Source organism: Eutrigla gurnardus (assembly GCF_963514095.1).
Source record: "Eutrigla gurnardus genome assembly, chromosome: 22".
NCBI lineage: Eukaryota > Metazoa > Chordata > Actinopteri > Perciformes > Triglidae > Eutrigla > Eutrigla gurnardus.
Genome location: NC_139933.1, coordinates 8,050,434 through 8,073,557, shown reverse-complemented (window position 1 = coordinate 8,073,557; position 23,124 = coordinate 8,050,434). Strand labels below are relative to the sequence as shown.

Sequence of the window (23,124 nt, the reverse complement as noted above, 5' to 3'; positions counted from 1 at the left end):
GGCCACGTTCCTATTGGCCGGTCGGTAAGACTCGTTTTGGGAGTGTTCCTATTGGCCGGTCGGTAAGACTCGTTTTGGGAGTCGAACTGAATCATTACGCCACTGTCGATTCACAGGCATGGATGCGCTGCCTTATTGAGCACGGAGACTCCAATGTTTCGGTAAGATGATGATACACACAACCAGTGGCGGCGCCAGGGAGGGGCTTGGTTGGGCTATAGCCCCATCAAGAATTGTGTCAGCCCTACCGTTAGCCCTACCATCCACCAAGAAAAAAACAACAACAAAATAACCAAGAAAAGTGCGGAGTTCAACAGCACCACCACGTCACGTCGTAACGGCATTCAGGCAGCTGCGATGACAACTGTCACTGATCTGGGTTCATTAACAGACTGTACTGTCCGTACGTAAACGTCACTCATGTGAGCCCGCTTTTAGTGTATGCTCGACACAGAGACAGCAGGCTACTAGTTTGTAAGTAAGCTACCTGGCTCTAGCAGTTCGCGTTAGCGGCTTATAGTCACTCACGTTAAGTTAACGTTAGTAAGCTGGTCAAAATTGATCATGGATACATTTGTTTTTAAACGTCGTCGGACGGAACAACAGATGGCGGTGGCGGGCGTGTTGGATAAAACTACGGACGCACCGTTGACACCTGCAGGGGAAGATGACCACTCGGGTCCCGGCTGTTAACGTAACTATTCACGTTTCGCTCTCTCTCTCTCTCTCTCTCACTGTGTGCGTGTTTATAGCTGTGGGAGGGTGTTGTCAGCGCCGCCGCCAGGATTCAATTTCAATGTACGCACAGAAACGGCAAATACAACAACAAATGGAAAAATACTTTTTTAAGACAAAATCTAATGTTTTCAGTATCAGTGAAATCAGTAGGCCTATATATCATGGTGATAGGCCCCGGTGCAAATAGTTTTTTGTGCCCTCCATCCCCGACCTAAACACAAGCGCACGCTTGTGAGCACTCCACGCACGCACACACACGCTTGGACATGCACGCACAGTACGGTATGATAACTCTGCCGGCCCGGGGAGAGAGACATGCATCGGCTCGGCCCACAGTGCTCAGCAGCAGAGAGGTGACGAGACTAGAGCCGAGCTGTATTGTGTAGTGGAGAGGGGCCAACACACGCTATGCGTAATTGCGCACACACGCGCGATCGTCCTCTCAAATGCGGCTGCATCCGGCCCGGTTCAGCAGCATCAATTTTTTTTTCCACCTACAAAAAAAGTCCTCCCAGTGCGTACTGGATTCCGGCTGGCAGCGCACTGGGTGTTGTTATATATTCACATTGAAATTCTGACATTGATTTGAGCCCCACCGCCGTATGAGTTAGCCCCACCGTAGTTGAACCAGAAAAAATACTCTGGCGCCGCCACTGCCTTTGATACATGTCACATCCCCCTCTCTCTCCCATGTTTCCTCTCTATCCACCGCTAAATACAAAGGTGTCTATGCAAGAAAATAATCTTTTAAAAAAAAAGCCTTGATCATATTGTTAAAAATGTCGAAAATTCACGAATAAGTCAGTCAGAATATATTAATAAAAAAATATTTAAAATTGTTAAAGAGTCATAAAAATCGCTCATATCGCTTGATGCACCAAGTCTCAGTGTAGTGAGTCCAAAACAGCCATAAAAAGCCATGATCAATTTTTTCAGGAAAAAAAAAGTCATACTATAGCATGTCGAAAAAAAAGTGAAAAATCGACAAAATTCATAAAATGTTGTAAAAATGATTTAAAAGCCGTAACATATGCTTGTGTATCGCGTGTCAATCAAAGTCTGGGTGAAGTGAGTCCAAATAAGCCATAAAAAGGGTTGTTCATGGCTGGCAGGTGGCCTAGTGGTTAGAGTGCTAGCCATTTACCCATGTAAACATATATGCAGACGACACCGGTTCAAATCCCGCCTGGAGGTCCTTTGCTGCATGTCACGTCCCCATCTCTCTCACATGCTTCCTCTCTGTCCACTGCTAAATAAAAACTTCTCTACGCTGGAATAATATCTTAAATCTTTTGTAGAAAAAAGTCATACAAAAGCATGTCGAAAATTCACGAAAAAGTCAGTCAAAATAAATTCTTGAATTATTCATAAAAAATATTAAAAAGTCATAAAAATCGCTCATATCGCTTGTCGCGTCAAGTCTGAGTGTAGTGAGTCCAAAACAAGCATAAAAAGCCATGGTCAAATTTTTCGGGGGGAAAAAAAAGTCATACTATAGCATGTCGAAAAAAAAGTGAAAAATCGACAAAATTCATAAAATGTTGTAAAAATGATTTAAAAGCCGTAACATATGCTTGTGTATCGCGTGTCAATCAAAGTCTGGGTGAAGTGAGTTTGTTGTATTTGTTGTTGTATTTGCCGTTTCTGTGCGTACAAATTGAATCCTGGCGGCGGCGCTGACAACACCCTCCCGCAGCTATAATCACGCACACAGTGAGAGAGAGAGACAGAGACAGCGAAACGTGAATAGTTCCGTTAACAGCCGGGACCCGAGTGGTCATCTTCCCCTGCAGGTGTCAACGGTGCGTCCGTAGTTTTATCCAACACGCCCGCCACCGCCATCTGTTGTTCCGTCCGACGACGTTTAAAAACAAATGTATCCATGATCAATTTTGACCAGCTTACTAACGTTAACTTAACGTGAGTGACTATAAGCCGCTAACGCGAACTGCTAGAGCCAGGTAGCTTACAAACTAGTAGCCTGCTGTCTCTGTGTCGAGCATACACTAAAAGCGGGCTCACATGAGTGACGTTTACGTACGGACAGTACAGTCTGTTAATGAACCCAGATCAGTGACAGTTGTCATCGCAGCTGCCTGAATGCCGTTACGACGTGACGTGGTGGTGCTGTTGAACTCTGCACTTTCCACATGGGAGAGAGAGGGGGATGTGACATGTATCAAAGGATCTCCAGCCGGGATTCGAACCTGAGGCTGCTGCATATATGCAGACATGGGTAAATGGCATGCACTCTAACCACTCAACCACCTGCCTGCCATGAATAAGGCTTTTTATGACTGTTTTGGACTCACTACACTCAGATTTTGATTGACACGCGATATAGAAGCATATGTTAGGACTTTTACATCATTTTTACAACATTTTATGAATTTTGTCGATTTTTTACTTTTTTTCCGACATGCTATAGTATGACTTTTTTTTTCCCTGAAAAAATTGATCATGGCTTTTTATGGCTGTTTTGGACTCACTACACTCACTAGACTTGGTGCATCAAGCGATATGAGCGATTTTTATGACTCTTTAACAATTTTAAATATTTTTTTATGAATATATTCTGACTGACTTTTTCGTGAATTTTCGACATGCTATAGCATGACCTTTTTTTAACAATATGATCAAGGCTTTTTTTTTTAAAGATTATTTTCTTGCATAGACGCCTTTGTATTTAGCGGTGGATAGAGAGGAAACATGGGAGAGAGAGGGGGATGTGACATGCATCAAAGGATCTCCAGCTGGGATTCGAACCTGAGGCTGCTGCATATATGCAGACATGGGTAAATGGCTTGCACTCTAACCACTAGGCCACCTGCCAGCCGTCAACAACCCTTTTTATGGCTTATTTGGACTCACTTCACCCAGACTTTGATTGACACGCGATACACAAGCATATGTTACGGCTTTTAAATCATTTTTACAACATTTTATGAATTTTTTCGACATGCTATAGTATGACTTTTTTTTCCCCCAAAAAAATTTGACCATGGCTTTTTATGCTTGTTTTGGACTCATTACACTCAGACTTGACGCGACAAGCGATAGGAGCGATTTTTATGACTTTTTAATATTTTTTCACTTTTTTTGCACTTTTCTTGGTTATTTTGTTGTTGTTTTTTTCTTGGTGGTTTTATGGTAGGGCTAACGGTAGGGCTGACACAATTCTTGATGGGGCTATAGCCCAACCAAGCCCCTCTCTGGCGCCGCCACTGGTTGTGTGTATCATCATCTTACCGAAACATTGGAGTCTCCGTGCTCAATAAGGCAGCGCATCCATGCCTGTGAATCGACAGTGGCGTAATGATTCAGTTCGACTCCCAAAACGAGTCTTACCGACCGGCCAATAGGAACACTCCCAAAACGAGTCTTACCGACCGGCCAATAGGAACGTGGCCCCGCCCCTGACATCATTTTCACAGCGAGACCAAAATCTTGACACGAGAGCAAAATGCTGACACGAGCAAAATGCTGACACAAGAAGAAAAACGTTTTGAGAGAAAATGTGTTCACACTGATAGCAAAACATTTTTTTTTTAGTCTCAAATATTATTATCTTTTGCTATTGGTATGAAAACTTTTTCTCTCAAATATTTTTTTTTCTCTCATCAAATGCTTTTTTGCTATCAGTGTGATAATTTTTTCTCTCAAACATTTTTTTTTCTCTCAGATCATTTATTTTCTCGCATTTAATAAAGACACAAATCTAACTCCATACTCGAGCTAATATCTACGTCCACACACACGCGACTCACTCACACACATGCAAACAAGTGCGACGTGTCGTCGGTTTTTCATGTTATGCTTTAAAACATCTTTATCTTGGCCAAATTCAACTTTGCTTTAAGGATGCACGTATTCGCGCATGCGTGTTGCGGATTGTCTAACTGTAGTTGCATCCCATGATTAGATTAACATCAGCGGATACATAACTGAAAGCCTATGCCCCACATTAGCAAGCATACGTCATACAACAACTCACTGAGTAGGTCATATTTTGTGTCTGTCGAATGTTCATAACCTCTACCTTTTTGTATATTATTTTAATCTTCGTTTAAGGTCCTTTAGAAGCCAGTAATGTCTTTTAAGAAGTTGTTATTCATGCAACACACCTGTTATTACATTTTTTTTATTGCAGTATTAAAAAAAGTAAATACAGGTGAAGAATTAGACGTTCCATATAATTTGGGTCATGCAAGTTGTAAGCCATATTTGTAATATTTAGCTCCTTCAGTATTATTACTCTTCCATTGAAATGTTAATTATTTGTAATTGACCTGGGTTATGACTGGAATCATAGTTCCAGTTGGTCATTTGTTATTTCCCCCCAATAATAATTATATATATATATATATATATATATATATATATATTTTTTTTTACAAAAGGGCAATTCTTCAAAAAAAAGTTTGATGGAAAGAACCTACAACAGATTAAGACACACACACTTCAGCCAAAATTAAAAGTAAAACAATACGTTCTTTATTATTATTATACTACTATATGACAGCATACAAAAAAAAGCTTTTTTTTTTCACAGTTAAATAATAGCAAAACAAAAAGGTCAAACACAGCAGGCATTGGGCGGTTACAAAGCATTTTTTTGTCAAGTCTTTAGTGAAAGTTGGACAATTCTCTTACAGAGCCACATTACTATATGTATTACGTGCAGTCATTTCCCCAAGCAAAGCAAACTGCCTTCATGTTCCCTCACCGTAAGGTGCTTTCAAAGACTCAAAGGGCTCATTCATGAAGCATTTTCTCCGTACCCTTTTGATGCTTCTACATTTTCCTGTTTTCTAACAGTTATTCAGAATAGCAACACAAGTAGGTCAATTCTTATTTGGCGTGAAAGACTTGAACACCCCAAAAACTGCATCTACTTTACAGTTGCTGATGATCTCAACCACAGGTTTACAACCAGGGTTGTTCTAGGGAAGGCATTAGTGGAGTGACACATAAATCATCACCTGTTTATTGTATTCCGTTATCCCATTGTGATGCCTCCTTTTCAAAACGTAACATCGAGAGAAGCTTCAGCTGCATCGACAACTGGACCGTTTGTTTCCCTTCAAATTGACAAAGACGAAAAAATTCCTAGAAATAACTTTGGTTTAAATTGTGATGACAACAATCTTTTACAGTGGGAGTGAAACTAGGAGAAGATATTTAAAACTAACGTTATTTCCTGGTGTATAAACTAAGGTGCAATACTCAGAAAGCGTAATTAATCACACTTTCTTGCAGCCTAAAACAGGCAAATGCTGATTACATTTTTTTTGGGGAGTAGTATAAAAACAACCTTGTATTGTTTAGTCCGAAAAAATTCTCATCAGCAGCCGTTACTGCAGAGTACCTAATCGGAAATGTGCTTTGAATCCTGCCCCTTTGCCCATTGTTTTAAAGTACCAATGTATCTTTTTCCTTTTACAAATGCTGTAAGCTAGCATTGATTTGGATCTGTGGCCAAAACGGAATGAGTTACATCTCGGGACTTTAAATTTGTCAAAAACTAAATCTAAAAATATACGTCACCTTTTTCTCCGTAAAAACTAGATTGAAAACTGCTACCCAGATCCCTCAGCCAGACAGTACTTCATTTTCCAGAATCACCCCCCGCCCAGGTTTACCGTTGTACCTGGAGAGTACCTATACGTTAAGCGAGATGCGTAATGCTGCCTGACCCATGTCTGGAAGCGTGTTCCATTCTGCAATGTAGGGGATTACATGGACATGTGTTCAGGAAGCACATAGGAGATGTCATCCCAGGGGTGGCGGTACAAACCCTGTTTCAGCCTCTTCTGGTCCAGGTAATGTCCTAATATCAGACAAACACCAAGTTAGACGTCCGTTTTTATAATACTTTGAAACTTGGGCGTCGTGGCTCCGTCTGAATGAGACTCACCAATAAAGCCCATACTGCGGCCAAGGACAAAGATCCCATTTAGTGCACCGATCTCCACAAACTCGTCAGCCTCGTCTCTGGAAACAGTTCCAACATTCATGTGAGAAACAATACTGGACAGTGTGTTTGCCATCGACACAGAAAACAGACGATGCACTTTTGGCATCTGAATTGTTCAGTCTAACAAAAGGCTTTAAACCACATAAATGTATTTCTGAACTATAACTCCTTCTGTGGAAAATGGTGTATTTACAGACAACGGATGACAATATAGTAAAGCACAGAAATCGTATAAAATATGTTACCGTGTGAAGCCGCCGCACGTCCGAAGCAGGTCCACAAAGGCAACGCCAATAAAACCGTCTACGTTGAGGATCAGGTTGGGTTTCTAAAAATAAGGAATGGAAATTACTTTGCTAAGAGAAATATTGCCCAATTTCACATAAAAAGAGGAAATATTCAATGGGCCAAAATCAATTAAATGTTTTTTTCGTACGAAAAATCTGCGATAGATAATTGCAATATCAACCCGAATGCAATATATTTTACTTATTTCATTGTTCTGTCACAACTACTCCTCAATTCCTATTAAGACCATTTTATGCATTAGGTTTTTCCCATGGGAAATCGTCTTCTGATGTTTTGATTCACTCGTGCTGATGTGGAGGACACGTACCTTGGAGGTAGTGATCTTCTCGACATCCAGGGCGTAGTCAAGTAGCTGGGTGGAGGTGAAATGCGTCTTTACAAAGTCCTTCAGAATCTGCACCCGCATGTCAGGGTTGTTAATCTGAAAACGGAGACAAACGGCGTTACTTTGTGTTCTTTTAATAAAACCTCTTAAATGCAACCGTATGGTATTCCTTACTTTAACCTGAATATATTCACAGGTGTGACCTTAACTTGTTGTTTACTATAATCTAAAAATGCCACATCATTCATGGATCTTGATAATGTAACGGATGTTCGTGTGAAAAGCTGAGGGCTGCCTACCGATTTGACTCTGTGGCCGATGCCCATGATCAGCTTGCCGTCCTTCTTCATCTTGTTGACGAATTCCATGGGCAGCATGCCACTGTCGAATGCCTTACTGAACTGCTTCGCCGCTGCATCCAGAGCACCTCCAAAACGGTCACCCTGGAATTTATCAATCAGTCAGGTTTCGGTACAGAAACAGTTTAGCCAGTAAAAAAAAAAAAGATGAGATAAGTGGATACGTTTTCTGCATTTTTGTCTAGGTCGAGATGGTGGAATATAATGTATGTGTGTAAGTGTGTGAGCAGTACTGACGATTGTGAGCAGGCCGGAGGTGAGGCTTGAGATAAGGTCCTTGCCGGCACGAGCGCAGACGATGGTGTTGTGTGCGCCGGAGACGGCGGGACCGTGATCGGCGGTCACCATCAGGCACATCTCGATGAACTGGCAGGCGTAGCGCGGCAACCTAGACAGAAACACGGCACAGCTTATTCCTCCGACAATCTATTTGTAATAAAGTTAACAGACGAGGCGCCTTCTCCTCGTCATACCGACCTGCGTTGGAACCAAAGCAAGCCCAGCACTCCACCTAAACCCATCTCCTCTTTGAAGACCTCAGTAATGGGCATGCCAGCATAGATGAGCTCCTGGCCTCGCTCGTCGCAGATGCTCGTCATGAATGAGGCCGGTTTACGGATCAGGCCCAACTCCTGGAGGAGATCCAGTGGAGAGTAAATCAGATATTAGATGGACTCTAACATATGGGTAATAAACATGAAGCAGCTATTAGTATCGGCTTTTATATAGTTGTAATGAATACATTTCTTACCCTGGCCCAAGAGTAATCCATGGGTACCGTTGGGGGAGGCACCTCCTGGGCAGGAACGATGGTACCATTGGCCACCAGTTCATCATAAACGGTCCTGTTTCACCACATGTTCACAATATCAGTGAAAAATCCCAAATACATTCTATGACAAAATTTGGTATGACTGTACAATGATTTCTCACTTGATGACATCCCCCAGCTCATCAAAGCTCTTTGGTACATAAGCGCCGGCGTCCCTCAGAGCTTGGTTCTTGGCTACCGCCGTTTCTGAGGCCTGGTTGGCACAGGCGCCTGCATGGCCAAACTGAACCTGAAGATGGCAGTGACGGGTTGAGCTTAAAAACTTGTAACTACAACAGCAAAATTGCATGTTCTTTTTCCAACACTGCCAACAAACCTCTGAAGCAAACATGGTAGCGCAGGTTCCAATACACCAGCACACCACAGGCTTGGTTATCCTGCCCTCTCTGATGCCCTGGCAGATCTTGTACTCCTCTGTGCCTCCGATCTTTGATGTCAAATAAAAAGACGTGTTGAAAATGGGAAATGGTTTTGCCGAGACATTCATTTCATTAAACAAATACTCCTACCTCTCCCAGCACTATTATCATCTTAACCCCAGGAGTGTCCTGGTAACGTAGGACGTGGTCCATGAAGGTGGAGCCTGGATATCTTGACAAAGAGGAGCAAAGTCATGCGTTTGTGGAGCAATCATCCCAAAACTAATAGTTTAAAAAAAGGCTTCAAAAGGACAGCTGTCTCTCATCAACCAGGAAATAATTTGCAAGCGAGTCCTTGTACCTGTCTCCTCCGATCGCAACACCTTCATAGACGCCGTCTGTGGTGCGGGAGATGATGTTGTTCAGCTCGTTGGACATGCCCCCGGAGCGGGACACGTACGCCACGCTGCCAGGGCGATAAAGTTTGGAGGCAAGGATGTTGTCGAGCATGCCACCCGTGTTGCCAATCTTAAAACAGCCTGGCTTGATGCCACCAACCTGTGAGACAGACAATCAAATTAACTTATGCAAACCAGTTGATATTGGTCATTTTCTGCTTATGTCCCAAGACATCTAAACAGACACAACCGCTGCAGTACTTAGAAACAGTCCCTCAATAGTCTCTGCTGGTGAGATAAAGCTGCATACCGTAGCGGGGCCGATGATAGTGACTCCTTTCTCATCAGCCATCTTGATTATCTTCCTTGTCTGAGCTTCAGGAATGCCCTCAGCTATGATAGCGATAGTGTGGATCTGAAAACACAATCGGATATGAGATTCCACTTGAGTGAATGAAGGCTGAATCTTACATGTTCATTCAGTGATTTATTTTATAGAAACATATTTTATTTATAGTATGTCTTTCTACCTGTGGGTACTGCATGGCCTCCATAGTGCTTTCGAAGGCTGAGCGCAGTGAAGCAAAGCTAATCAGGACGTCCACCTCGGTGTGCTTCTTCGTGGCGTCGGCCATGTTCTTATAGACCGGTATCAGGATCTCCTTGTGGCCCCAGTAAAACTTCTGCTTGTGATCCCCACTGGACAACACACACATTTAAAAAGGTAAGGATTTACTGTCACAAAAATAAGTTAATACTTGCTCAACGCAATTGGTCATAGTGGATGAGTGAGTGTGTTACATTTTCCTTCATTGTATAAGAGATGTTTCCCTTTTATTTACGCCGTGGCAAAACTGTCTGTGTAGTTTTTATTATTGTGGTTTACATTCCTTTTGATGCAAATTCAAAAAGGGTTAGCACAATATCAAGTCTCTTCATTCACTCATTTCAGACAAACTTTGGGAACCTACGTGAAGGGGTAGACCATGGCTGCCACGGAGGGTTCTTCCCGGGAGCATACGTAGTCAAAGTCCATCATGCCTTGTACGGCACGTGTCTGCATGCCCCAGACGATGGCCTTGGTTTGTTTTCTGAAGAGTGTGGGGGCTTTGGCTGAAAGAACGAGAAGGCAAATACAGATAGAGAGAGAGAGAGAGAGAGAGAGAGAGAGAGAGAGAGAGAGAGAGAGAGAGAGAGAGAGAGAGAGAGAGAGAGAGTGTCAAGTCGGAGCCGGAAACGGAAAGAAAAATCCACACAGGCGAGAGGAGGGGGTCAGGCTCAGGAAAATAGCAGGAAAGGGTATGGTTACAAGTAGAACACAGAGAGAACTCACTCTGAGGACAGAGATACAAGAGGTAGAGAAAATAACTCCTCACCACTGCAAACACCACTTCAGAAGGAAGGTCATGCCTTTTTTTTGCTGCATTCAACTTAAAAATAACTCACATTTGTAAGTGTAATCAAGTTAGTCTAAGAGTCCATTATTTTCTCCACCTCCAGGTCACACAGTTAAGGAATAATTTGCGGTCTCACAATGTTAAAATTAAAATGGCACAAGTGGTTGGGGCAGAAGATTTGAAGTGAAATTTCCATTCTCACATGATACTAACAACTCTCAGTTCTGCACAAGGCATGTACAGCTGCTTGTCCATCAAGGGACCACGGTGGTTTTACAGTATTTTTCTGACCAACTAAATATCAATACATTTGATATATTTTCCTTTTTTCCCCAATGCATTTAATATTGCATTTAAAAATAGTGATTTTACTCACTTTTTCCTGAATGCAAAAGGCCTTTTCTACTGTATGTTTGTAAATGTTGCTGAGTGGATTGCGAAACATCACCCGACTGGCTCATTACCAAGCAGGAATACCACATAAGCCTTGTTTGTTGATAATGTAATATTTCAAGGTCCAGAAGAAAGGTATCAGAGGGTTTTTGCAGGGTTCACCACATTAAATGTAAGGATTTAGACATAGATTTCTATTTAATACGTGTGGTGATCATAGCAGCCAAATTATTAAATTATTATAGAAACCCAGTGGGGTTCTAAACATGTTTTTAGATCTGCAGATACCCTGGTTTTAGAATGAAATATGTCTTAAAAAGGAAAGGAAATCTTGAAATGACTGTGGGGGGTTGCGGTTTTGTCAAGTTAATTTCAATAATATTATAGAAAAACATCTGCCATTGTTTATTTTCACATCACTTCTATGTTGTACCAAGATCATTCACCAATCTCAATTCAAACTTAAATTTTCATCCAGAGTCCTAAAACAAATACACCCTAAAAGGTGAGTAGGCTACCATAATAATGTGGAGGGAAAAAGGACAGACTTCGTAAAAATATCAGCAAAACACAAAACTGGGGAGGCGGGGGGGAAGTGGACAGAGCGCGGAGAGAGCAGGAGGACAGGTTTTTCACACCCTTCCATACCTCCGCTGCAGCCTGAAGAGGCTTGCGCTTCTGTGACCCCACAGGACGGGAACACAAAATATGACAAAATGAGCACAAAAAAAAGGAGAAAATAATGAGTGCATATTTATCTTTTTTCATTAGACTTCAGTGCATTCTGTTAACTTCGTAAAAAGCACACCTGGAGAAAGACGGCGCATGCATTTACTGGGAAAAGCAATCTAAAAGGTATAGTCTAGAAATCTAATTTCGACAAAGCCTGTGCTGAATGTTCTAAAACTAATATTACATTTGCTTTACTAAAACTATTCCTACACAACACAAAAATCAGTGTAAACACGACAAACCCCTTCAAAAGATGCTTGTATTTTTGAGTTTCAGCATTAGAAAAATGGTATGCTTAATTTGGACATATGAGGTGATACAAACATGTAGGCTTCACACACACACGCAGACACACTCCTACGCAGACACACTCCTTTCTACATTAGGAGGGCGAGGGGTAAGAAGAAGAAAAAAATGCCCAGTGTAGAGTGTGTGAGCAGCCAAATGCAGTGCGGAGATGGCACACCAGCACTCACCTTTCCAATCACCTGTGACCATATTCTTCAGAGGCCACAGTATAGAATGAAGCGAGTCTTAGAAAAATGAGCATGAAAAAGACGAGGGTGAGTGGACAGTTTGTGCAGCAAAACAAGAGGAGGGGGGGAAATAGTAAGAAAATTAAAATGCAGAATAGCAGCGTACAGAGGTAGGGAGAAATACAGGACGCAAAGATAAGTGAGATGAAGAAGCCAAAGTGTATGAGTACCTATGGATTCTTGCTGATAAGATGCGGTGGATAGGTGAGTGTTACTGTGTTCATTACCTGCTGGGAGACCTGCTTTAGATTTTTTGGCCGGGGTGACATCGTTAGACGTCCTGGGTTCAGAGAATGACGCGGTCCTTGTTGCAGCTGGAGTCTGGTTCAGAAAGTAAAAACAAACATTCATGCTATTATAATGAGGAATGGTAGCAGAGAATTAACAATGTCCCTCTTACTGTTTACATTTTTAGTATACACATGCAATGTATGAGCTTATCACTCATATTTACTTAGTCAATATAGCCTTGAAAGGAATGCATTCTTGAAGAGAACATGGAGGGCCACATTCAACAAAGAAAACGGAGGCTAAAGAGCATACAGACTATATAAAAAAGAAAATCGCTATACACTACTCAAATAAATTCCAAAGTCCAAACCTTTCAATGCTCAGTGTTTGAACATGCATGACTGAATTGTGAAATTAAGATAGTCAGTCATTAAGCAATAAACCTTTAATTAACTCTCAAAAACAGAGAAAAATAGTTAACTGGGTTTTCATAGGGACAGTTCACAATTTAAATCTCCATCTAACTCAGGGGACAATTAGGACATGAAAATGTGGTGCCAATCTCAAGCAATATGATATCTGTACTGTGTTTAAAAAAAAAAGAAAAAAAAAGGAGGCAGAAAACCTGCAGACCATCCTAATTTTCGCTCAGTGTAACTAAATGAAAATACCACTGCATTGCTGCTGGCATTCAGGAGGAAGTTGGCCGTATGTGCGTCCATTGGGGGCTGGTTAGGGATTGGCCGGTGGCCCAGAGCCATTCCAACAATGGCCGTCATGTGGGTCTCCGTACCAAACACGTGGATAGGAATACCTGTAGTCTTCCCTGCAGAAAGAGTTAAACAAGTCAATTTAAAATAATACATTCTTTATGCATCTAAAAAAATAAACACACACCAAAAAAACAGGCATTCCAGGGCTCCAGAGTGCGACCATTTTGGTCGCATATGCGACCAAAATTTTTATGAGTGCGACTGAAAAAAATTGTAGGTCGCACTGGTGCACCTAACGCTGCTCGGGTGAAAAAAAAAATCATAAGCGCAGCATCTCTTTATGTTCTCCTGACGGTATCGTGGTCTAAACCAATAAGAGACAGAGCTCGGGCGGGTCCTTGCCTCTGATTGGCTGTGGTCCTTTTCACACTGCTGTAAATTGTGTCAGTTCGAAAATGCGAGCGAGCAGAGCAGGTACTCTGAGCGCTTCGACAATGAGCGCTTCGATTTTCTTTGAAAGTGAAGAGAGTCAGAAAGCCTCGCCCCGAGACTAATTAAAAAGCCCAAAAATATGCCTTCAGACAGGACTGGTTGAAGCAATTTCCCTGGCTGATGTACGATGAAGAAAGGGACTCAATGCACTGCATTTATTGTCGGGAGTGCGGTCAGAATTTGGCCGGTAATAGTGCGTTTGTGGAGGAGTCAACAACATTTCGCATCGAGACATTGAAAAAGCGCAATATGTCCAAAAAGCATACTACATGCCGTGATAAGTGTGTTAATAAAGTGGCCCCTCATCCAGCTGCATTTCAGCGTCAGGCTGTATCAATCACGTCCGCTGAGGAATCTGAAATGATTATAAAATTCAACGTCGCATACAATATTGCAAGGGAGGAGTTGCCGTTCACTAAATTTAAGTCCGAAATTATTCTGATGAAAAAAATGCCGACACACTAAAGAACAAGACAGCTGCGGAGGTTGGAAACGCCACGTACACGTCATTCATGACTGACGGCGACACAGACGTCTCTACGAAGGAGTGCGTTATTGTCTACTGCCGCATTTTGCATAAAGGGAGTCCGGTCAACATGTTAATTGGACATGTCCGGTGGAGCATGGACACGCACAGTGTTTGAAGGTCCACATTACAGCATGAGAGATCATGAATAGGAAATTGTATAGTAGCCTATTCCTAATATTATTATTAAAAATGAATAGCCTAAGTAAAAATATAATTAGGCTAGGCTAAGATCACATAAACAGTTTTCCATTTGCAATCTATAGGCTAGTGACCTGTATGATCTTTTTATTGTGCCACAAAGCAAGCATTTACTGCGCTTGGGCATCAGTGTGCAGATTGGCTGGAGAAAACGGTTCCTCTGGGTGCTGATGGTGCTGCAGTTAACCTAGGCCATAAGGGGGTGTCATTATGTAAAAGGAGAGCGATAAAAAGGTGACCTTTTGGCGTTAAAGGCGACGCGATGAAAAATGTGGGTGCACCTTAATTTTGTGCTGGTGCACCTAAGAAAAAAAGTTAGGCGCACCAGTGCAACCAATGCAAAAAGTTAGTCTGGAGCCCTGCATTCATGCTCTCACATCGCCCACTCATGCATTCAAACACCTTATTATCCCTCTTTCCAGTTATACGAATGCCATTAAAAATCCCCTACAAATGGCTTGACCACGTATTTCCAAACTAACGAATGACATGCTACAGTCCTTAACTTAGTTTATCTTCATCTCACTCACCTACTTCCCCCATGACCCTCAGCCCCTCCTGGTAGTTGGGCCCGCCACGTCGAACAAAGATGGTGACCTCATGCTCCTTCAGAGGTCCTTGGTAGTCTTTGATGGCCCTGACAATGCCCTGAGGAGAGATACAGGCAGGTGAGCCATGTGAATCACGTGAATTCTTCAGAAATATCTGCATGGGTGTGTCAGCTTTTTAAAACAACACAGGAGTTGCTCCAACTCGATTGGTTCATTTGTTTGTGCTATTGTGCAACTTTGGTGTTTTGATAACACAACAGTGTCTCTTTGAGGAAGAGCATAGATGCAAGATCAGATAAAGCGGTGAAAATATTATAAATATATTGTACATTTACTCTGTTTTTGGTTTGTTTTGTTGGCTAAATGTGTTTTGATGCTGCCCCCATCCCAAGTAGTTAATTTCTTTGCTCATATGTTAGAACTCCCGTCTGCTTCTTCAAACTGGGGGCCTACTGAATGGCCTTTAACTGTAGGTTATACACCGTCTGCATACAGTCCCACTTCAAATAAATCTGAACTAGCCCTTTAAGAGCGGCTCAGAGACACAGGGAATGCCAGTGTTGTTTTAATTAATACCATCTAACAAGTAATCTGAAGAATTCCTAAAGCTTCAAAAGGACTACAGCACATTCTGTCCGCCGTCCCAGCATGCAAGTTAATATCACAGGCATTTTCCTATTGAAACAGTATTTAAAGTTGTCTTCTTGAAAGCTATAGTTGTTATGTATCGTTCATGAGTTGTAGTTTTGAATTAACCAACGTTTCACGGTGTTTCAGATAAATAATTAACATGCTTCACCTTGAATGTGGCTGCCACATTGGTGAAGTTTGCGATACTTCCTCCGATGATCAGCACTTTCCCTGCAAGAGACAGACAGAGGTGTGTTATTTATGACTGACATAAGACACCTCAGAAACAGTTTGGTGACAGCCATGAAATCTATTGCTGGCCACATACACACAGTGAACGGTGGCCTCGGGACGCACTAAAAGGAGAGCGAGCAGGTCAGGTCACAGGGGAATCATCCAACATTGATTTCCATGCTCAACAGAAACCTCCAGCCGGCTTTTTTTTGAACATTTGATAAAACCAAAGAGCAAAATGCTGGCTGTACCAACCTTGAGTATGTTTCTCCCGTGTCATGAGAGAGAGGATAGTTTTAGCGTAGTCGTAGGTCTGCTGTTCACTGGGTGCACCAGAGTACTCGCCATAGTTGGCCAGTTCATCCACCCCGCCAAGGTCACAGATGGTGTCGCTGAAGAAGAGGGAAGGTTGACAGTTAACTACTGTGTTTTCATCAAATTAGTTTTCTCGTGAACAAACAAAAAACATATGTTAACATTCAGTTTTACCCACCAAAACACACCGTGTGTCTCCTTGAGGTCTAACAAAATGTTTCTACTATTGGGGGTATTTAAAAAATATATTTTTAGTCTTTCATTGTATGTTTCCATGTTAACTAGCTTGCAGCCTTCCTCTTCACTGCCTTTGTTGGCACATTGTTGCTAATCCTGGTTTGTTAGGTGGAAACCATGCGTATCATGGCAACCGCACACACCACGCACTGATATAAACCCTACCTGTAGACAACTGAAGCCCCTCCTCCAGCCACCATGGTCCAGATCCTGCCACGAGGGTTCAGCAGGGTCAGCTTCAGACTGGCACCGCTCTTTGCATCCAGATCAGCTATGTATGCCTCCTACAATAAACAAATGGTGGAAATGGTAAAAGTTTCTGGTCATAAACTATGATTTAAGCTACTTCTTCAATTACATTTCTGACTATTGTCAATGTAAATAAATGAGAGTAAGATGGAACTTGTACATCCCTTATTGATTAAACTGTGAAAAAGACCCAGTGACTTAATAACTTTATTACACACACATAAAAACCTGCTAATTGTACTTCGGATCTCACCTCTGGATATGCTTCTCTGCCAAAGGGTGGTGGAAACTCCACATCGCCCCATTTAGACTTGCAGATGTAATCGGCTGTGGCATCGATCTTGGCTGCCATGTCAAGGATGTAAACTCCATCCTTGGTGACGACTGGTTAAGAGAATAAAAGTTATCCTTCTTCACATTTTCCTCAAAACGAAAGACTCAATTTTATGTTTGATTAATTGTGTTGTCTGTTACAGAAGAGTATGCAACTGTGGTAGATTTCATCACTTTAATTGAATCATTAAGGTACACACCTCAAAGTACTAGTAATTAAATCCCTTGAATAAATACAAAACAAATTGAACAATTACAGTAATAAAACACTTTGGATATTCCCAAAGTGAAGAATACAAATATGTATAAATGAGATGCATGTGTCTGAAGTTAAAAAACAAAACAAAACAACATACCTATAGGGTTGATCTCAAGGTAAGTGAAGTAGAGGTCCTCATATAGGTTGAAGAGGCCAACTATGAAACTGGCCAAGACTCTACAAGGAGGAAAACAAACAGTCAACCAAAACAAAGATCCAAAGTGCCTGCATACATCCAATAAATTAACAATAAATAACATGTTTTTTCAAACAAATATGCTAAATGATGTCACTTATGATGATAGGATTCCCAGTGGCACAGACTTAGATTTCAAACGGTTTAGCTTGGGAGAAAGTAGTCAAAGAGAAATGTTATGCTGCATAAAAGAGAGGTCAGCATGTTCTCTGCACACTAGGGAAGGTATTTGGGGAAACAAAATACTAAGACAATCTTCTCAAGGTCACACAAAAGTACACACAAAACACGCTGAAGGACAGAGAGCCTCATTGATTATGTGGCAAAAAGTTATAGGAGCAAACTGTACCAAATACAATCCACCACAACCAGGTTTCTACTGACGCTGATAGGTGGAACAAAAACTATATCAAGTTAAATATTTATATAAAAAATGATGTGTCCATACTCTTTCTTCTCATCGGGAACATGTGTGAGGAGCTGCTCTGTGACTTGGTCCTCCCTCAGCTTTTCATCCACAGCCACCATCAGCCTCTGTGCCTTGGCGTCCACATCGCCCACCTCCACTCCTCCCTCGTGGTGGAAAAGCACATAGTCGCCCTCACGTGTGGCATAAATACACACATAAAACTCCTCCTCCTGGGTGGACGAGAAGGGCGTCGGGGAAAATACAAGGACACACAAACACATTTTCACACATGAGCATACATTTAAGTTACAGAAGTGCACATACACCTGTATTTATTTGTGATGAAAATTAGACACATGTCACAATATTTTCAGTCTGCATCTCAAGTGTGAGCATAAAATGTTTGATTAATATTATATTCTATAAATACACAAATAATTGAAGCCTTTTCTTATATTACACTCACGTTGTCTCCTATATAATATAATGATTTGGCAAATTAATCAGCAGACCTGGGACCAGCTAGTCTCACATAGACCTTCACAGCGCTGTGTCAGCGCTGGAGGGGACCATCTCTTAACAGATCATGAATATATAAAAAATATAATTTAAATAAATAAATGTAGTGAGATGAATTTATCCAAATGTATTGGAGTAAAAGTATTCTACTCAAGGAAGAGTAAAAAGTGCTGCATTAAAACTCGTCTGACAAGTACAATTTACTCCAAAAAGTTACTCGAGTACATAAATAGTAAATGTTACCAACCACCCCTGGTTGACTTTGGTCCCTTAGTAAGCGTGGGTCTATCTATAATTACAAGCTACACAACTTGAATTTGATTTAATTTGATTTGTATTTGTACATGTACAGGATGTGGAATGACAAACCACAAGCTGACAAAACCAGCATTACTTTACCTGTGGGTGTGGGACAAACGGCTCAATGAGGAAGTTCTTCAGCACACCCTTTGCCTTCCCAACCTATTCAAGACAAACATAAAGCATAAGCCCATTAGCCTAACAGAGTTAGTTATAGTTATAGATGGAAGTGGAGTCTTCACATTACAATCTGCTCCCAGGGTTCACCTTACATTTCTTATATAAAAAAAAAAAAGAAAAAAAAGAAAAAGGAAAAAGGGAAACACATAGAATGACATGGACACAATGGCTGGCGCATGCGCTCTTATGTGCTGGAAGTATGTCCATAGCCTGTTTGAAGTTCTGTACATCATGTTAGTATGCTTGGTGGACCAGAATAGAACACCCTCCTCCACTGGCATTATATGACCTTTGACCTGGCAGATCTAAACATAAGCCCATGGCCTCTGGCACTGGACGCAGCAAGCTTCTACACGGACAAGGGGAAACGGTCTCTTCACATGCTGTACAAAAGAAGTATGGCAGTCATGTCATTTACTACGTGGACCAAAATGCATTGTTATCTTCATTTATGACATAATCAGTCAGAAATCACACGCAGGGACAGTGTGCTATTTGTATTTCAAAACGGAAGAACAAGAAATAAATAAATGAGGGGTTTAAAAGTCCGGAGATTAGCACCAGCTGGTGACAAGACAGCAAAGTGACAAATAAAGCTGCAACGAGACTGAGTCAGTTTTGGCCGATCAAATCACATATTTGATACTTCAGCTGGAGTTGCAGGACATCTCATTGTCTTATAAAAAGGTAATTCTGGGCTACTTTTGGCCTAAGCGTTTACTAGGACATGGAGAGATTACTCACAGTGGTCTCTCTCATGAGGCGGCCTTTGAGCCACTCTCGGACACCCTGCAGGTCCAGGTTGATGCCAACCAGCCCGAGTTTCCCACGCCGCTTGATTAGTTGATCTGGCTTTACCACCAGCCGCTACAGGGAAGAAAGTGAAAGACACATCAACCACTTGTTAAACAAAAGGCAACATATTTGCACCAATACTTGGTTTAATTTATTTATGACACTGTATCACAGAATTTCCCCAGTACATGATATGAAATGCTCTCTATGTGCAGGTATTACTTACTAGTACTTATGCTAGTAATCATGCACACACAGTTTCAGGGACACACGCTATGTAATCAGCCTCATGACTTCAATGTTACTTTGCAAGCAGAGGGAAAAAACGTCAACCTAAGACTAGTAGAAGCCTGTTGAGTCTGTCCCAGCAGTCTCACCTCTGTTAGCAGCCATGGATGCTCCTGTGTTAGGCAGTCCCAGTCGGTCTCAGCAGTGACGCTGGCATAGCGGAAGCGATTCTGCACGGCTGCTGAGGTGCAGATATACTTATACAAGAACTCTTTCCCCGTCTGCTCTGAGATGGCTTTCGCCGACATGGCAGCGCCAGATAGCACAGGACCTTTGGGAGAGGGAGAACCAACAGTTAGTTTCCCAGGAGTTACAACACATTATCATCATATGTATTGATGAATATAAACAAAGGAGTAAGCTTAGCTGCATTTTGAGCACCTAGAAACCAAAAGGTCAAGTCGATTCTAGTTTTCAGCTGAGATGGGGCGACTGCTGGCTATTCCATGTCTGTCGAAAAATCGGAAATCCTGGAAAACCAATCCATGTCTTTGAAGGACTTTCAAATACTTACCCAGTCACACAGTCATTTTTTTTTACAAAGCCAGTCTGACTAATCTAATGGGTTCCACATTTTTGTATATACAAGCCAAGTAGCACTCATGCTTTGATAGCAACAGTAATCTGTGTTTGATATTTCCACAGTGACAAATCCTTTGCTACAAACTAAGATAAACTGTTAAAGTATTCCCTATCTGCTGCCACATATTTATCCAATAATCTATGGCAATGAAGGCAGCTGCCAAAATATAAATTATATTAGTCTTGGTTAGGGAAGCTCGAGGAAGTTATGGTCAAAGATCTACATATTATTTTATACACCTAAATGTAGAACTGCTGAAAATTAGCTCATCTTAACAACTTCATGAACTAGTATCTTTTAGACAGAACAGATCCCAGAGCATAGTTCCTATCTGCTTATTTGTTTGGTATTGTATAATGCCTTCATTCATGGTTCTGTGCCTGATGACAGCTCAGTGGAGATCACAGGTTTCTCTGCACCTCCTCAGTATTGTTTCATGTTGATTCATGTACAAATCATCTCATTAATTATGTCACCATCACTGTCACCATCATTTCATAGATGAGAGATTAGTCAATATTCAAAGTCATTAGTCCCCTCCCTTCAATCAACAAACCAGCCTTTGTTTAACGTGGATATAACAAAAAGGAGAAAATAGAAGACCAAACCCAATGCTAGTTGATTCAGAGGATACAGCTAGTGCTGACACATTCAGGTGATCACCAGATAAGTCATCTGTCAATATCTGTTCATTGTTTCCAAACAAAATGTGATGTTAATCATCATGACTCATCAAAACGGTTCTAAATCTCCATCCAAATACATGGTCTAACATTAAAAAAGCTACATGCCATCAAACATGTTTGGGATTTCAACAACACAACACAACAGAGCAAAACAAGTTGCAGTGATGATCCAGATATTCCCGTTTTTGACACCCATGCATGTTGTCAGACAGGCTCAGCCAACATAAACTATGGAAAGCAGCGTGTGGAGCAGCTCCAGCAGTTACATACACCGCTGAGATAGGCAGTGAGCCGTGATAAAACATGCACCCTGCCTTTGTGTGGCTGACAACATTTTATGGTGGCTTCTATTCCAGCCATTACAACAGGGTATAGCAAGCTTCTGCATCAGCTGCAGCACTTCACTATCAGTCTGCAAGATGTGGGGGGGCTGGCTAGGATTTAGCTTAGCACGCTATCCTGTCATGCTTTCAGAGCCAGATGTCACAGTATTTAACCCTCCCATAATCCATGGGTCCAGTCCATTGTTTGAAGCAATCTAACCGTAAAATATGTGTCACTGTACATGCTTCCTGACATGAAGGAAACTGGCTCTGGGAGGTAGAGGCACCACAGGGGCCAGGGAGGGGTGTGGGGGGTACTGCTTCAGACACAGCTGCTGTTTGAGGAGCACGGCAGTGCCCTAGCATCACTTTTTCCCGTGCTTCATCGCGCTTGTCAGGCCAACAACGCGAGTGAATGAAGCTCCTGTACCAGGCTACCACACCCACTCCACAGACCGTAGCCTCAACTAGCTAGCCGAGCAAGTTCCTTAACTTAAAACTTGGCACGCTGCGAGTAAATAAGGAACAACTTTCGGGGGAGGAGACGAAGATGTTCAGATGCAGTATGGTGTAGCGAAACGCGTATGGAGGAGAAATAACGAAGTTTGCCAGAATGATGACGATGATGCTCTATGGTTAGCCTCCGTTTGTGATTAATATGAACTTATTTCTCCCCCGGCAAGCGATACGTCAGTTAAATCTATTAAAACTCAATTTCAGAGATTAACAGCTAAGAAGAACAACGTATGAAAGTATAATTGTCTTTCTGTGAGGATGACAGTGACTCCAGTGTTAGCAGACGAACCTCGCAACATCCACTAACCTGGAAGTCCTGACTGACTGGCTAACAGCCGTAGCCTCACGGACTGCTGCAAACTGCCGTTTAGCTAACCTGAAACCAGTGAAGCTAACTCCCGAACGGTTGAAGATATTTTTTTTTGTGCAAATGGTTACCTTGTCAATGAAAGTGGCACCTCCTAGGAGTACAGGAACCGCCGTCCGGTCAAAAACCACACAGCTAGCGAGTCACTACTTCTGCTTGTACCGGAGTCTGCTGCTGCCAATTGCCACCTCACTCGAGCCCTGTCGCACCATAATCTGGCGACCGATTACACGTCTGTGCCAGCGCCTGATTGGTTAAAACATGGTCACGTGGTGATGTCAGTTCCACCCACAGCTTCATAATAAGAAGCCGCCTACAGTAAATGACTATAAAAATGCTAAACATTTAAAGTAAATATTGCTACCAAAATAAAATACATAAATAACACGAATGAAAGCACAAATTCTTAGGTCCTTTTAGGGGTCACTTAATTAATAGAAATATTATTTTCAGATAACTATTTTTATAGTGCCTTTAGAAAACAAAGTTACAAAGTGCTTTACAGTGAAAACAAAAATAAATAAAATCCAAAAAGATGGGGACAAAATGGTGTTGATTTCTAGGTGGCTAAAAGCTTCCAATTCAATTTGATCATCTTTGAAATCACTCCTGAAAACATTAAATTTTGTTAAAAAA

At 41.8% G+C, this 23,124-nt stretch overlaps 1 protein-coding gene and 1 long non-coding RNA gene across 5 annotated transcripts; both read right to left on the bottom strand.

Moving 5' to 3' along the window:
• Positions 1-5,209: 5,209 nt before the first annotated feature.
• On the bottom strand, positions 5,210-22,706 carry aclyb (ATP citrate lyase b). 4 transcript variants are annotated; one of them, XM_084040567.1, is made up of 30 exons: positions 22,560-22,706; positions 20,103-20,284; positions 19,675-19,797; positions 18,850-18,912; positions 17,971-18,161; positions 17,424-17,503; positions 16,988-17,118; positions 16,651-16,769; positions 16,189-16,325; positions 15,869-15,930; positions 15,049-15,166; positions 13,258-13,412; positions 12,583-12,676; positions 12,296-12,352; positions 11,736-11,765; positions 10,269-10,410; positions 9,828-9,996; positions 9,608-9,712; positions 9,257-9,457; positions 9,050-9,127; positions 8,857-8,967; positions 8,642-8,769; positions 8,460-8,553; positions 8,186-8,340; positions 7,946-8,096; positions 7,649-7,792; positions 7,332-7,445; positions 6,961-7,043; positions 6,656-6,732; positions 5,210-6,568 (listed from the first exon to the last, which is right to left on the bottom strand). In XM_084040567.1, exons 2-30 carry the CDS (start codon positions 20,259-20,261, stop codon positions 6,474-6,476), a joined length of 3,366 nt encoding a protein of 1,121 aa, XP_083896693.1. In that variant the 5' UTR covers positions 20,262-20,284; positions 22,560-22,706; the 3' UTR covers positions 5,210-6,473. The 4 variants fall into 4 exon arrangements, with proteins under 4 accessions (XP_083896693.1, XP_083896692.1, XP_083896694.1 ...); XM_084040566.1 differs by having other exon boundaries at positions 9,050-9,131; positions 9,261-9,457; XM_084040568.1 differs by lacking the exon at positions 12,296-12,352 and having other exon boundaries at positions 9,050-9,131; positions 9,261-9,457.
• LOC311033301 lies at positions 11,028-11,727 on the bottom strand. Its single transcript, XR_014599257.1, has 2 exons — positions 11,521-11,727; positions 11,028-11,146 (listed from the first exon to the last, which is right to left on the bottom strand). It is a non-coding gene; the product is annotated as an uncharacterized lncRNA (long non-coding RNA).
• Positions 22,707-23,124: the final 418 nt, after the last annotated feature.

Bases quoted from the DNA above. Each gene is read 5' to 3' on its own strand.
- aclyb (XM_084040567.1), bottom strand. From the start codon at position 20,261: ATGTCGGCGAAAGCCATCTCAGAGCAGACGGGGAAAGAGTTCTTGTAT. The intron at 12,677-13,257 runs GTATTTTCATTT...TTTCTGAACCAG, and splicing joins ATGCCAGCAGCAATGCAGTG to ACTCCAGCTGCAACAAGGAC. The intron at 8,968-9,049 runs GTAGGAGTATTT...TTGACATCAAAG, and splicing joins TGATAATAGTGCTGGGAGAG to ATCGGAGGCACAGAGGAGTA.